Here is a 16,003-nt window from a genome sequence, read left to right as displayed (position 1 = left end):
AGGGGTCTCCAGCCGCTTCGCATGGCTGTAAATCGTGGCTGAGTGGGGTGCAGTGGCTGTTTAAAACCATTCCTCTTACTTTTCCCCAGACTCTAGAACTCTCACCCCACGCTGTGAACTAATAACTCCCCCGTGATCACACAGCCATGCTTGAAATCCAGGAGAGAGAGAGAGAGAGACAGAGGGAGATGGGGGGGAATTGCATACTGGGCTTCTCATGTCCAAGTATCTTATCAAGGCTTCTATTTGTTTCCCAGAGCCGTGAAGTTCTCTGCCAAGCTGATGGGGCAGGCAATGGCCAAGAGGGTCAAAGCGACCATCCTCTATGCCACGGAAACGGGGAAGTCCCAGGTCTATGCAAAAACCTTATGTGAAATCTTCAAGCACGCTTTCGATGCCAAGGTAGCGTTACCAGCTCTCTGCCCATGGAGAACAGTGCACGGGACTATGTGGCTTACGTACACCAGGCCCAATGCAACGAGTTGCTGGGCTCCCTCAACTCCCAGGGACTTTCCTAGGAATTGCAGGCCCACAGCACCTTGCAGGATTGGGCCCTGGGACCGGTTAAGGGACCGAGGCCCGGATACCAACGAAGCTGCCTTCAGTTTGAACACGTTTGGAGAGGCCTTGTGGGCCCAGTTTTGCCCTCTGTTACCCATTTAGCCCCATGGAAGTCCCCAAGGAGAGCAGAATTTGTCTCTCCCTTAAGTCTCTGGGCCTCCTCCCTTAGCCTTATAGATGGGATCTCAGTGCCAAGTTCTCTGCCAGATCCTCGGGCCGATGGTAGAACTGCACAGAGGCTTTGGCCCCTAGCTGTAAAGCCCAGACAGCTGAATGGCAGTGAGTCTCCCTGTGCAAGGGGCTACTACCAGCATCTCTGTCTGTCTCAGGTGATGTCCATGGATGAGTACGACATAGTCCACCTGGAACACGAAACCCTAGTCCTGGTGGTCACAAGCACCTTTGGCAACGGAGACCCACCAGAGAATGGGGAGGTAGGAAAGACTTAAGAACTATCCCAGTACCGCACGTGGCAGTAATGGTGGGGCAGAGGGAGTGGCACCCACTTGTAGGCCCATTCATTGCGGAGGGCGGGAAGCATAGTGCAGTGGTCAAAGTACATAGCTGGGCATCACGGGACCTGGGTTCTTTCCCAAACCTGCCCCCCACTTGCTGTGAGACCTAAAGTTTGCCTTAGTTTTCCCATCTGTAGAATGGGAGAACATCTGCCTTGCCCCCAGGGAGGCTGTGAGGTTTAATTAATTAAAAGCCTGCTCTAGATCCCATCAAAGTCAGTGAAAGGGGTTGGATCAGGCCCTAGAGTCCATCAAAGTCAGATTCAGTGGGTTGGATCAGGCCCTCAATGCTTAGAGACCCTTTGATGTACCGCACCATACAAGGGCAAATTATTATTAACCTGCGGATGTGCTTGGTGCTGTATGAACCCTCAAGGCTCTGGTCCTGGCCCCAGCGGGCTTACAGAGCAAGAGGTGAGTTCAGTCCCAGTGCACGGGGCAGATGACCCACGGCCGGGTCCCACTGGTGAAAGCAGGTGGGGGCCTCTGAAGCAGGATGGCGCAGCCACCCGGACCCACACTTACATTTGGTGTCCTGTACGACAGTCTGTGGAAGTGACGGCCCTGCTGTGTTTCTCTCTCTCTCTCTCTAGAAATTCGGCTGTGCGATGATGGAAATGAGGAATCCCAACTCTCACCTGGAAGAGAGGAAGTAAGAGACTCAAACAAGAGCCCTGCCTCACTCTCACCACAGCAGAGCTGGCCCGTCCCAGGGGAACCAGGCACCACATCCATCCCTTGGGTTAGCTGGCCTCTATCCCAACAGAGGCTGCACGTTTATGGCCTGGGGAGGGACTCGTGTGTACTCAGGCAGCCGGTCCTAGCACTGGCCTTTCCCCTCTGGACCAGGCTGAGGTCACAGGTGAAACAAACCTTGGCAATTTCACTCCACTCCACTGCCATCCAAAACTGGCTTCTGGGTCTGTAGGGACCCAAGCAAGAGACCAGGTCAGGTGGGCTCTGCTGAGGGAGAGGAATGCAGCCTTCTGAGGGGGTGTGGAACTGGGCCTGGTATATCCTGTGCTTTGCTAGATGAGGGGGAGAACCAGGTCAAGAGCTGCCTGGTGGCCCTCCCAGAAGAACAGGACCCCGGACAGTTGCTTGTATGTAAAGCTGATCCAGAATTCCAGTGTTTGGAGGGTTGCAGTGCAGGCCTGGCTCTAGGGGAATGAGTCTATATACATTCCCTGGCATGAAATCCCCTTGCATGTCATCCCCTTTCCTCCCTCCAACAAGACACTGGGTCCAGCCCAGCAGAAGTTCCTGGCTTGGTAAGAGATGGGGCTGGGAGAGCGGTGTTACACTCTCCTTGACGGATACCATTCCTTTCGGTTTGTTTGCCATGGGGGCGAAGCCGGTCACCCCTGCAGAATCGTACGGCTCTGGCCTGGGCAGGAGAGCACTTGTAGGGAGAAGCGCACTGGAGCAAGAGGAGGGATGGTCCACTGGGGAGGGTGCTGGCCTGGGGCTCAAAAGACGCATATTCAATCCCTTGCTCTGCCACAGACATCCCGTGTGGCCTTGAGCAAGTCACTTAGGGTACGTCTCCATGGCAAACAGAACAGGACACGGCAGCAAGTCTCAGAGCCTACGTCAGCTGAGTTGGGCTCACGCAGCAGGGCCCAAAATAGCAGTGTAGATGTTTGGCTCTGCATGGAGCCTGGGCTCTGCAACCCAGGGAGGCGGAAGGGTCCCAGAGCCAGGCTCCATGCAGAGCCCCAACATCTGCACCACTAGTTTGAGCCCCACAACCCAAGTGGGCTGAGCCGGGCTCTGAGACTCATTGCTGCGAGGTTTTTCTGCTGTGTAGCCGTACCCGCTCTCCGCCTCGGTGAAGAGGAGAGAGACTTTGGGAACCGTGAGATGCTCAGATCCTGTGGCAGTGAGGACACAAGGCAGACTCCGGTTGCCACAAGACTGAACGCAGAGACTGTGAACTCAAGATGGGCCCGAGGCAAACCCGGGATCCAGCTTCTCCAGGGGTTCAGAATCTGGATCCAGATTTGGCAGTTGTGTCTTTCTTTAACAGCAGCTGTAGCAGGGAGTTACCTGGTCTGGCATCAGGCCTGTCTGCTGCCTCAGTTTCCTCCCTCAGTGCAGTCATCCTCAGCCTCATAGGCTGCTGCAGTGCTCTTATGCAGGAGCCTTCAATGCACTGCAGCCCTGAGGTCACTCAGTCCTCGGGCTTAGCCAGAGTTCTCTCTTGCTGGGGCAAAGCCGGACCTCTAAGGCCCCTCTGTCCTTTTCACGAGTCTTTAGCTCTTTACTGGGCTCAGCTACAGCCCTCTTGGGTTCCTACCAATCCCTTCCTCCCCTTGTTAACTGCCGATGGCTGCAGCCACTTGCAGGTTGGCAGCCTGGGGGGCACCCATGCCAACCTTCTATTACAGATCCCCAGCCATAGGACTCCAAGCAATAACCCAAAATGCCCTGTCGTCCCTGCACGGGGCCTCTTCCTGCTTGATCTCCCAGGTCTGCTGTCCTTGGAGTCTTTCTCCTGACTAGTCACCGGCCACCCTTATATCTCACAGCAGGCCTGATTCTTAGTCACACGTGACCCCTGCACTCTCATTCTCTTTGCTAGGGAAGGTGGGCTAACCTTTTAAAGGGCCACTCACCCTGTGACCATGCCATACAGATAAACACCACTAACGCAGAAATGGAGCCCAAACTGGGCTCACTGCTGGCCTTTGCATGGACCGCTGTTCATAGCATAGACCGCATCTTCACAGAGGCTCCTGGCCCGCTCCCCTCCCATTCGCTGCCTCTCGGCCCTCTCCCCTGCTATCGATAACAGGCTATCATCCCTGAGGCAGCCTCAGCAATGGCTTACATGGAAAAGGACAAGAAACTATGGCATGTATTTTAGCTTCTTTTAATGCAAACTAGCTGCTGCAAACGAAGAGGAGCCAGCACCCTGCAACCAGCCAAGTGTCTGTGGGCCAACAGCAAGTGCCCCATGAACTACTGGTGGTCCAGGAACCACAAATGTGTAGCTTCCAGAGTAGCAGCCATGTTAGTTTGTATCTGCAAAAAGAAAAGGAGGACTTGTGGCACCTTAGACACGAACAGATTTATTTGAGCATCAGCTTTCGTGGGCTACAGTCCACTTCATCGGATGCATGCAGTGGAAAATACAGTAGGATGATTTTATATACACAGAGACCATGAAACAATGGGTGTTACCTTGCACACTGTAGCGAGAGTGATCAGGTAAGGCGAGCTATTTCCAGCAGGAGAGAAAAAAAACCTTTTGTAGCGATAATCAAGATGTGTGGCTATGCTTTGAACATACAGTAGTAGTTAAATCAGATTACCACTAGGTGGCAATGTTTCACAGCTTTCTCTTCTTCCAGGCAGCTCTGTATCTTTGTACTGCCAACCCTAAACATTGAGATTATTTAAAAATGGTAAATGTGTTCTTTTTCTTTGCCTTTAAGCCTTGAAGGATCGCCTTTTCAGCTCTTCTCTGCAACTACAAGGGCTAGTAACTTTCTTTAAAATGCTGAGATTCTCACACAGATCCAGATGCTGGGGCTTCAAGGGAGACCCCGAATATAGAGAAACTCCCCATAAAATGGCTTTAGGTGGGCTGAAAGGCCTGGGGATGTTAGAGGGGCCTGGCCTCAGTTTATTGCCGTGTTGTGCAAAAACACCTCTAAGGCGCACAAGTGCTGTGGTCAAGCTAAGGTTGTGTCCTTCCTTGAAGGAAGTATGGTTTGGGGTTAGAGCAGAGGACTGGGAGTCAGTTTTCTGGCATCTGTTACTGGCTCTGCTACTGAAGCAAGATGAGACTTGGGCAAGTCACTTGACATCGGCCAGAGGTAGTTAAACATTTGTAAAGAGCTTTGAGCTCCAGGTTGCAGCAGAATGGCAAAGTGTTAAACATTTATTGGTGGTGGTTATTATTTCAGGGGTGACGTACAGCATATTCCACTGAGACATCCACTTCCTATGAAGTCTCTTGAATTAACGTAATGAGGATAGTGAATGGTAGTGTCTGCTGCTTAGTCAGGACAGAATTAGTATCTGGCCAGTGGGAAGTGTGTTTTGCGCTGGTCTGCTCCTTCAGAAGTTAAGAAACGGTGTTCAAGTGCAGCGGATAACATGCTTGTGCAGAGCAGAAATGTTAGTTATTTGCACACTGATTGTGGTGGTGTTGCAGCCCCAAAGTGGCCTACCCGCTATGCGGACATGTCATGTGACAGATCCCTACAGGGCTCGCAATCTGAAAACCCATTATGGTTTTTAGCGGCCTCTTCCCCTAAACGGGACAGCTGATGAAACAGGACAATAGGCCGCCCCCAGAGGTGTCTCCGTGAAAAGGATTCCGCTGGGTTGTTCGTGTGTGTCGCCTCCACGCCGGACGCTTGCGATACACCCTATTACGGGGTGTCCTGGCAGGAGGTCGTAGTTGAGCTGTGAGGTGGGCCGCAACATATAACTCGAGCGTCTGAGCTCGGCACTGGCTGCTGCAGCCACGGCCAAGAACCATTCGAGCTGTTGGCTACTGTCTTTAAGGGCCTGAACGTCCTGGAGCCTGGCTTTCTGACAGGCAGTCTCAGTCCTCCATGTCCCACAGTGAGCTCTGGGAACGCTCTTGCTGTCACTCTCCGGTAAGAGTGGCTGGAGTTTCTCAGTACAGGACACTCCCAGCTTGACCACTGTCCCTTTGGGGGAAGCCACCAGAACCCAGGGACAGTGACCTTCAGATCAGGAGGTAAAGAGCACTTGTTTATGTGCTAAGGTCAATGTTTCTGCTTCCCCCACCGCAGCAGATGCCGTGAACTGGGGACCTCCAGAGTGTGTGAGTCTCTGCAGCTTGAGCCAGGCTGGCCAGCTGGGGCTTGTAACAGACTCACTTCCTCTGTGCAACGGGAGGCATGTAACCTATACTGAGGGTGGATTGCACCCACTGCAGGGAAGGGAGGGCAGCTCCCTGCTCTGCTGTTGGCATCACTAACAGCCTCCCCTGGGGCAGGCAAACAGCAGAGCCCTGAACTCCGGCCCTGACTGGTGAGAGCTGTCCAAGCTGCGCCCCAGTACCCAGCACTCGCCTGCCCATCCTACCGCTGGCACGGTGGCCCAGTAGTAGGTGTAGAGATGCCGCGGTTGCCGTAACGCTTGTTGTCGTTGCTGTTTGCAGGAGCTACAAGGTCCGTTTTAACAGCGTCTCCTCATACTCGGACGCACGGAAGTCTTCGAGTGACGGGCCCGAAGCCAGGGACAACTTTGAGAGCACAGGGCCTCTGGCTAACGTCAGGTGAGCAGGATGGAGAGGGAGGGAGCTGCTAGCTTCTTGAGGGCTCAGCCTGTCTCCAGCAGGCAAGGAGAGAGACGGGACACTGCAGCTACTGCAAAGGACCCAGCACCCACGTTTTAGGGCATGCCTGCCCTGTAGCGCTCTCTTTTGGCCTAATGTGGCCCTGGAGGCACTCCCTGCCTTAGTTTCCCTTCTCTCGGAGCCCCTTAAGAATTCCAGAGAGTCCAGAAGGGTGTAACGTGCAGTTCCCCTGCTGGGTTCTGCTTTATTAAATCCCCAAATAAACTTGAAATAAAGACTCTCCCTTGGGCTCAGGGGTCGCAGAGCCACTGAGGTTGCCGTCGTCCTCTTCAGAGCTGTGGGCTCTGGGAGCTCCTCACTCTGGGAGCCCCTCCTTGGAATTGAGCCCGGATGGCTTTTATCTGGCTCAGGTGCTCATTGTTCAGTTAACTACCTAGATGGGTTCCTTCCCCTTAAATTAGTCTGGACCGGGGTCCCATTACAGGGGCCGGCAACCCCATGACATCTGCCAAGCGGTCCTGCAGTACCTCAGAAGCGGTGAGCACAAACCTCTGGGCAGTCTGAGAACCAGGGCCCAAGCCCCAAACTGGGTGTGAGTTCTGTACTTGGATTTCACCAACCAACCATCAAGTGTGAACTCCTCAAGCCCTAGAACAGCCTAGCCATGGAGTCACAGGTAGTTCCCTTGGGTTCTCCGAATCCTCGGTCTCGCCGCCCAGCTAAGCCTGCCTCTGTGATAGATAGGCTCTTTCACCAGCCATCGCAGCGCTATTCAGGTTACGCCCAGTCCCAAAGGACCAGTCACTTAGCCCAGGTCAATTGCACCTTAGATCTCACACCAAAGACAACGCTTGAAGCCAACCCTATAATAAACGATCTAAAGATTTATTATATAGGAAAACGAAACAAGAGAGTTATGCACAAGGTTGAAGCAGGTAAACACACACACAAATGAGTTACAAGCTTAACTTTCAAAAAGTAATAGAAGCTTCTATAAGAAGCAAGCTCTATATGTCCTCTAGGGCTGACCCAAGCTAAGCACTGGGGATCTTTTAGTTACGCCTCGTAATCCTTGCCCCCCAGACCCCAAGCAGCATAAAGAGACAGTTCCTCCTTGTTGGGGCTTTTTATTCCCTTTCCCCCTTGCGCTTTGAGCTGCAAACCCAGCTGATGGGCGGAATTCACTGTCATGACTCCTCTTCATAAAACAGGGGCGGAGAACAATCCGCAGAGTCTTTCGTCCTCTTGAGTGTTCCGCAATAGTCTGGCGCTGATGGGCCTGTCTTGCTGGCCAGGCCGTCACACCTTCTGCTGGAGATCAGCACTTCACACTAGTTCATGGCTCTCTCCTGTCTGGGGATTTGCAGAGGCTCACCACGCAGAGCGCTCAAATATTACCTTAGAACAGGGGCTACAGCTGTTACAAGTGAGATTAACGCAGGCAGCCGCTCACACACAATCCATAAGGTCTAAACACATTCTGACACCTGCTTTAGGAACACTACCACACAGGTAAGCCAGGCCGGCTCCAGCTCTGTGTTTGTCCGGGTTCAGTGGAGGCACGGGGACCTGGGCATGAGCTGGCACCTGGTCTGCCAGCACCACAACTCCCTGTAGCAAAGATCTCCTCGAAGCAGCTGTGCAACAGGTAAACAACCCCCAGCTCCCTGAGCTAGCCTGGCTCGATGTCTCTGTTATATTCACCCCCTTCTCCTGACTGACTTGGTCAGTGCACCCTGACCTCCTGGGTCCCTAGTCACAAGGCATCGCCCCAGACCCGCTAGATTAACAAGCTGCGACTCTCTGTGCTTGGCTCACCTACATCCCATGGGGTGTCAGCCCTGGCTCCAGCCTCTCCTGCCTGGCACTTTGCTAGCCAGACCCCACCGGTCCCTGCCAGGCAAAGCCAGCCGTGTCCCTGCTGCCCTGGCATGGGGTGGCGATGCCTGTGGTGGTTGATGCCCCTGTGGCTGTTTCCTCCCAGAACTGGTTGCCTCTGTAAGGTTTCCTCCCTTGGTTGCAGACAGGGGAAGGCTGAGGCCTGATGCCCTGGTTTTGGGGGGCCCCGAGGGCTGCAGAGGGGGTTCCGTGCCTCTCTTTTTCTGCTGGCGCTGCTGGGCCCCCAGGCTGGGCAATGCCATGTGGGTGCGAGCCCTGCCTCTGCAGGGAGACGCTGCCCGCTCTGCTTCTTGTCTCTGCTGTCATCCTCGGGTAGCTGCAGCTTTCCGGTCTGCTTGCAGGTTCTCGGTGTTCGGCCTAGGATCGCGTGCCTACCCCCACTTCTGCGCCTTTGCCCGTGCCGTCGACACCCTGCTGGAGGAGCTGGGAGGGGAGCGCATCCTCCGCATGGGGGAGGGGGATGAGCTCTGTGGCCAGGAAGAGTCTTTCAGGACGTGGGCCAAAAAGGTCTTCAAGGTAGTCTGCTTCCTTGGTCTTTGGGAAGGGGAGCGGGGGGTGGGGGAAAGAGCCTGGGAAGCTGCCATTGGTCAAATCTGCTTTCAGTTAGTCGGGCCTGAGCTCGCCCCCGGGGTCCCCAGCACCCTGGCACAATGCAAGCCGTTTGGAGTTCACATCTTTAGCCACCCCTGCTCTTGTGAGGGTCCTGCAGCGAAGCAAAGATTCAGAGACCGGGCTCCTCAGGCTTCCTGCCCGTGCACCGCAGCCCCCGGGGGCCTGGACAGGGCGTGGGGACCAAGCTGGTTCAGGTGGCACTGGGGGCAGTTAGGAGCTCCACTAGAGACCTAGAGCAGAGCTGAGGATAATGCAGAGCCTTCTCGCCGGGCTGGGTTGTCTTTGAGGGTTTGGAGGAGGTATCTAAGTGCATTCTGGGAGGTGGGCTCTAGCTTTGGGTCTGGATCGTGAGCCGCCCAGTATGCTGGGTGTTTGGACCCCGGGTTTTGGTTCAGCCAATGTATAAGGAGGGGAGCCCTTGGCCAAATGGGGATGTGAATCCAGTATTGCCAGCCCCACATGTTCAAAAATCACGTCAGGAAAAAACAAATTGGAGACCAAGTTAACAATAGTCAGCGCTGAGTTCCATTTACCGGCCTTCTGCTTCTTCAGCCATTAGTGGTCATGGCTTTAAGCTTTCCTCCACCCCATGAGGACTAGACTTTTACTCCTTTTATTTTTAAGGAAAGTTGATCGTCTCTTGTAATAACCTGACTCCAGGAGCTGGGGCATTAAAGAGAAACCTCAGACAGCATGAGACACGTGGTCAAATCACAAAAGCTGGTGAAAGAACCTGGGTGTGGAATCTGGAGACCTTCAAACTCTGGAGGTGGTGGGAACCAAGGCTCTGGTCTGGCCCATTATAAAAAGAAGGGGCCATTTCAGATTCCAAACACCCCAAACTCTGGGGCGATCAGAACTGGGCTTCTGATCAATGGCTCCATGTCTAGTTGGCAGCCGGTGTCAAGTGGAGTGCCCCAGGGGTTGGTCCTGGGGCCGGTTTTGTTCAATATCTTCATAAATGATCTGGAGGATGGTGTGGATTGCACTCTCAGCAAATTTGCGGATGATACTAAACTAGGAGGAGTGGTAGATACGCTGGAGGGCAGGGATAGGATACAGAGGGACCTAGACAAATTGGAGGATTGGGCCAAAAGAAATCTGATGAGGTTCAATAAGGGTAAGTGCAGGGTCCTGCACTTAGGACGGAAGAACCCAATGCACAGCTACCGACTAGGGACCGAATGGCTAGGCAGCAGTTCTGCGGAAAAGGACCTAGGGGTTACAGTGGACGAGAAGCTGGGTATGAGTGAGCAGTGTGCCCTTGTTGCCAAGAAGGCCAATGGCATTTTGGGATGTATAAGTAGGGGCATTGCCAGCAGATCGAGGGACGTGATCGTTCCCCTCTATTCGACATTGGTGAGGCCTCATCTGGAGTACTGTGTCCAGTTTTGGGCCCCACACTACAAGAAGGATGTGGATAAATTGGAGAGAATCCAGCGAAGGGCAACAAAAATGATTAGGGGTCTGGAACACATGACTTATGAGGAGAGGCTGAGGGAACTGGGATTGTTTAGTCTGCAGAAGAGAAGAATGAGGGGGGATTTGATAGCTGCTTTCAACTACTTGAGAGGTGGTTCCAGAGAGGATGGTTCTAGACTATTCTCAGTGGTAGAAGAGGACAGGACAAGGAGTAATGGTCTCAAGTTGCAGTGGGGGAGGTTTAGGTTGGATATTAGGAAAAACTTTTTCACTAGGAGGGTGGTGAAACACTGGAATGCATTACCTAGGGAGGTGGTAGAATCTCCTTCCTTAGAAGTTTTTAAGGTCAGGCTTGACAAAGCCCTGGCTGGGATGATTTAATTGGGGATTGGTCCTGCTTTGAGCAGGGGGTTGGACTAGATGACCTCCTGAGGTCCCTTCCAACCCTGATATTCTATGATTCTATGATTCTGGTTTAAGCCCATGTGCAACTGAGGAGAGCGAGTTCTAGGGAATATTCCCCTGTGCGTGTGAGTGGCGGGGTGGGGTGGTGACACTGACACTAACAGATGTGCCCGTGCAGAACATACCCCTGAGATGTTTGGCAGAACATACCCCTGAGATGTGCTGGGGGCAGCTTGCCCAGCCTCCGTGCATTGTGCTTCACCCTAGTCAGCACGATCCCGCTCTCCCTTCCATAAGCATGTGGGCGGGAGGGGTGTTGGCTGAGAGCAGGCGGGGGCACCTCCTAGGAGCCAGGCTGGGCTGAAGGCCTGGCTGAGCTGGGGGGTCCCCTGACAGCCTGGTGTGTGCCGCAGGCAGCGTGTGATGTGTTCTGTGTGGGAGACGACGTGAACATTGAGAAGGCCAACAACTCCCTCATCAGTAATGACCGGAGCTGGAAGAGGAGCAAGTTCCGCCTGACCTATGTGGCTGAGGCCCCCGAGCTCACCCAAGGTACGGCCACTTGGTCACCGGGGGGCTTTGAGCAAGGGGAAGACGCCGGGGCAGATGACAATCCTTGGGGCCAGTGATGGGCTTGCCTGGGGGAAGGGTGCAGGTCGCCCTGGACAGAGCTCTGCTGAGACCCTCTCATGCCTCTCTCTGGGTATTTGACTCTCTCTTCTCCATATCTCACCGTCTCTCAGATGTGTCCTGCCTCTGCTCTTCCCATGCTCCCTCCATTCTCTCCCTCCTGCTCTGTCACCTCCCTCCTTCCGGTTCCTTTCTCCTGCTCTCTTTTCTTCCCATATCCTTCACCCGACATCCAAACCTATCGCTGGATAGAAAACTCCCCCTTGTCCCCACCCCCTCATTCAACTTCAAGCCCCTCCTGTCCCCCCGAATGGCGCATTGTGGCCTGGGAGGAGAATTCCATTGAAGTTCTGTCTGGTTTTCCCTCTTCACCACCCGCTCCAGCTGCAGTCTGGGTCGGAAGCCCACGCTCGGCTGGAGGAAGGGGCTGGAGACAGGCAGCTGCCAGCCTCTCGAGCTGGCGGAGGGCCTGTGCCAGGGCAGCGGTATGCTAGGGCGGCGCTGAATCCAGACTGCCTGCTGCTGCCTCCTCTCGCAGAGCAGATGCACTCACTGCTGAGAGCAAGTGGAAGAAGTGGAAATCCCGCAGTGCTCTAAGCCACCTGTTTAAAACTCTCCCACCCAGGGTGGGGCCAACCCATTAAAACACAGCACGATAGCGTGGCTCCTGCAGCTGGTATATGGAGCGCTGCCTCAGCTCCTCCTGAATTCAGACGCCCACTTGCCAACCAGATGGTCTGGGTGGTGAGAGGAATGAAGGGTGTGTGTATGTGCCTGCGGCTGGCGGGGTGGTTGTTTCTCCATCCCCCTGGTTACCCACCTGCTGAGAGCAGGGAGCTGCTGCAATCATGTGCTCCTTTCACATGGCCCCGAAGGCTCCCTGAGGCTTACCAGCAAAGGCACTCACTGTGGGTCTCCCGTGGGGTGGAGCAGGAGGGCCCAAGCCAGGGCAGCCCTGGAATCACTCAGCTGATGCTTGCCAGACCAGGTTCTGAAATGCTGAACGTGGTGGTGCCCAGCCAGACCCTGGGGGCGGGGATGCAGGCAGCCTACCCTCACCCGTCTCTGCCGCTTTCATCTGATTGAATCTTCTCATCCGCAGGTCTGTACAGTATTCACAAAAAGCGAGTCTATGCCGCCCGGCTTCTCACGCGCCAGAATCTGCAGAGCCCAAAATCCAGGTAGGATTGACAGCCATACATCTCACTCATACACACACGGCGCACACGCAGTCTGCCCGTGTGCATACACGTGACCCACACCCCCCGCACTCTCCAACTTCTTAATTCCAAGCATCTCCCCTATCAATCAACCAGGCCAGGCCTAAAGTGTGCCCTGCGTTACAAACCTTCGTTCTAACTTGGTGGTGAATGTTCCCTAGCATCTAATGCAGTGAATCCTCTATGGAGATCTTGGGCATGCTCCTGTCTGTGCAGACCACCCCAAAGTATCCCCAGCAGTAACGCACCTGAATATGCTTCACCTTTGCTATGTGGGTGGGAGAAGCCGTCGACTTAGCGGGGTCCACACCGGCGGTTAGTTCGGTACAACTGCCTGTGTACCACACCCCCGAGTGACATCGTTTACCGAAGTCAGCGTGTAGTGGAGACCTGGCCTCACTTCCACGTGCTTTACAACGGTAGGGCCCCAGGCACTTCCGTGGAGTTTCTCCTCATGGACACCTGTGGCCCCCACTTTTGACATGACACACCAAACCAGTACATGGGCTCCTGCTGCTAGCGCTGCAGCCGGTCGGGGGCTAACTGGTTTCCTTGAGACGTTCCTGCTGACACCAACCGTGCTCGTGCCGAGAAAGGGGCAGTGCCTGCACCCAGGGTGCTGCATTCGTGGCATGCCAGGTGACGCGGAAGTTCCACAAAGGACAATGTTGGGCCAGCGGGTTCAGCTTTCCAAGCTGGGTGCAGAAGAATGGCTAGCAGCGGAGAACGCCACCATAGGAGAGTGGGGCGGGTGGCTAGTCTGAACAGAGGGCAGATTCTTTCCTAAGCTCCCGTTCTTGTTTCCTTTTTGTTAGTTCAAACATACGATCATCTGGGCAGACTCTGGGCTGCTCCTGTGCCCTCCTTCCTGCTCCTTAGAAAATCACACCTAACGAAACAGCTCCCAGAGCTGGGCCCTGTTAGCTCCGGGCTTACAGCTGTCCAGAGGGCTCGTCACAGTGCTGGGTTTGTTTGGTTTTTCACGCCCCTCTTCCCCCCCGCAGTCGGTCAACGATTTTCCTGCGACTTCACACCAACGGGCAGCAGGAGCTGCGCTACCAGCCTGGAGACCACCTGGGAGTGTTTCCAGGCAACCACGAGGACTTGGTCAGCGCCCTGATGGAAAGACTCGAGGATGCACCCCCAGCCAACCAGCTGGTGAAGGTGGAGCTCTTGGAGGAGAGGAGCACAGCTTTAGGTAACCAGGGCCAGCACAGACACCCTGATTGGGGCTGGCTGGACCCCATTTCCCCCCTGCCCTTGCAGAGTCTCTGGGTGCCATGTGGATCCTAGCGGCGTTGGGGCTGGGGGGTTGGACCACATTCCCTGGTGCATTCCCATAAGGACTGTAGGGTTTGTCGCGCTGGTTTTAGCTTCCCCGCCATGAGAGAGGGTGCCCAGATCCACAGCTGAGCTGCGCTCTGGGGCTGTGGGATGCTCAGAGCAGCCATGTCATGGAAGAGCAGGGCTGTAGGGGAGGGTTTTCTGTTCCCTCTGGCCAGCTGAAACCGCTTCAGGATGCAAGACCTGAACAACTGGTCCATGGAAAGTAGAGTTGAAGGGTGTTGATTGGCCGGGCGCACTGAGCTCTTCCATACTGGACATTCTATGGGCCTAATGCTCCATTGCCCTGCGCTGAGCGGATGGCCAATGCTCTCTCCCCAAAGTGATATAGCATCTGGTTCTCCCAGTCTTGTATCGTTAGTGTGGCCAATTGTACAAGGTGAGGTCATAGCGAGCCCCAGGAGATCATGCCAGACTCTTCTTTCTAGCCCTTCCTCATTCATTGTCTCCCACTGGAGTCTGAGCCTTCATTGGCTTGCCCAGGGTGGGCTGGCAGGCTCAGCTGATCACAGCATTGTACTGGCTTCTCTCCCGTCAGGTGTCATCAGTAACTGGACGGATGAGAACCGCATCCCACCCTGCACCATCTTCCAGGCATTTAAGTTCTACCTGGACATCACCACGCCTCCCACCCCGCTGCTGCTGCAGCAGTTTGCCTTACTGGCCACCAGCGACAAGGAGAAGAAACGTCTGCAGGTCCTTAGCAAGGTAAATCCGTAGGTCTGGTTGGCAGCCTCTTCCTAATGTAGGAGGTTTACTTGCCTCATGCTTCTGCTTAACCTTAGAGAGTGGTAACCAGAGAAAGCCCCCTCCCCATAAAAGAGAGAGAGAGAGAGACCACTCCCTCTCGGTGAACACTCCACCTCTCTGTCTGCCTCCTGAATGTCTTAGGATGAATCTGGATGAAGAAAGCAGCTTGTCTATGTAAACTGCTGTCAGTGACTTGCCTTCTCAGATCCTGGAGCGGTTCATACCGAAATGCAACCTGTGGAAATTACATGTCCCCAAGATACATTCTTTCACCCTGACCAGTGTGGTTCCCCCCCACTGGCTCCTTATCCAGGGCTACTGACACAGTTTAATGGCTCAACGTCTTTGCACTGATGTAGCCCCCTCAGCGTGCTTTATGCTCAGTGAATTTAACCTCGCAGCTCCTTGTCTTATGGAGCAGGGCTCTCAAATTAAGTGACGTGCCCAAGATCACACAGGGAGTCTGTGGCGGAGCTGGGGATTGAACGTACAGCTCCTGACTCCCTGTCCTGATCTCTAGACCCTCCTTCCTCTGAAATCAGCATGGGTGTCTGGCACCACTACTGCTGTGTCTATGTAGGAGAGTCTCTCAGCCCAGGATCCCTTGTGATTGTGCAGCACATGCGACTTATAATGGGAGAAGCTCGGAATCCACTGAAGGCTCCATCAGGAACGTTTGAGCCCTAAGGAGCAGACCTGAGGATGGGTGGCAATCAGGGCTAGAGCCCTGGGTGTCCTGGAGCCCTGTGAGAGGCAGTCGCAGCCACACGTCCTGGGATCCCCAGCCAGAGCTCTCTTTCGTCAGCTCCACCGTGCCGTGGGGCCCGCGTGGTGCAATGTGTCTGGCTTAGAACAGGCGCTCACCCGTCCTTTCCCTCCCGCGCTTCAGGGCTTGCAGGAATACGAGGAGTGGAAATGGTCCAAGAACCCCACCGTGGTGGAGGTGCTGGAGGAGTTCCCGTCCGTGCAGATGCCCTCCACCCTGCTGCTCACCCAGCTGCCCGTGCTGCAGCCTCGCTATTACTCCATCAGCTCCTCCCCCGACATGTCCCCGGACGAGGTGCACCTCACCGTGGCCGTGCTCTCCTACCGGACTAGAGGTACCATGCCAGCAGCGCTGCAAGGGGCTCATGGTTTGCATGGTGGCGACTGACTAGAGCCGTCCCATAGCGCTGGGCTAGGTGGACACGCAGGCCCCGGGCAGTGTTGAGATGGGGGCCCTCATCTCCACTTGCGTTGTGGGTGATGGCCATTAACACATGGGGGCGCGTGTGAGTGTTTGGGGACGGGGGAATCCCTCGTTAAATCCTTGCTGCCTGTTCACGCGGGGCTCCCTCGGGGTAGGGCTTGGGGGCTGGGGC

The 16,003-nt window shown here is 54.9% G+C and overlaps 1 protein-coding gene across 2 annotated transcripts in view; it reads left to right on the top strand.

Annotated features, from left to right (window-relative positions):
* Positions 1 to 16,003, top strand: part of NOS1 (nitric oxide synthase 1) — a 92,396-nt gene that overhangs the window by 62,074 nt on the left and 14,319 nt on the right. For both annotated transcript variants that reach the window (XM_037878888.2, XM_043529162.1), the window contains 10 exons: positions 258 to 402; positions 891 to 995; positions 1,670 to 1,728; positions 6,223 to 6,339; positions 8,601 to 8,775; positions 11,112 to 11,250; positions 12,431 to 12,509; positions 13,553 to 13,746; positions 14,431 to 14,600; positions 15,532 to 15,742. In XM_037878888.2, coding sequence (XP_037734816.1) covers positions 258 to 402; positions 891 to 995; positions 1,670 to 1,728; positions 6,223 to 6,339; positions 8,601 to 8,775; positions 11,112 to 11,250; positions 12,431 to 12,509; positions 13,553 to 13,746; positions 14,431 to 14,600; positions 15,532 to 15,742 — 1,394 coding nt within the window. The remainder of the gene's footprint in view (positions 1 to 257; positions 403 to 890; positions 996 to 1,669; positions 1,729 to 6,222; positions 6,340 to 8,600; positions 8,776 to 11,111; positions 11,251 to 12,430; positions 12,510 to 13,552; positions 13,747 to 14,430; positions 14,601 to 15,531; positions 15,743 to 16,003) is intronic.

This window comes from Chelonia mydas, chromosome 15, assembly GCF_015237465.2.
Source record: "Chelonia mydas isolate rCheMyd1 chromosome 15, rCheMyd1.pri.v2, whole genome shotgun sequence".
NCBI lineage: Eukaryota > Metazoa > Chordata > Testudines > Cheloniidae > Chelonia > Chelonia mydas.
This window is presented reverse-complemented; position numbering and strand designations above follow the sequence as displayed.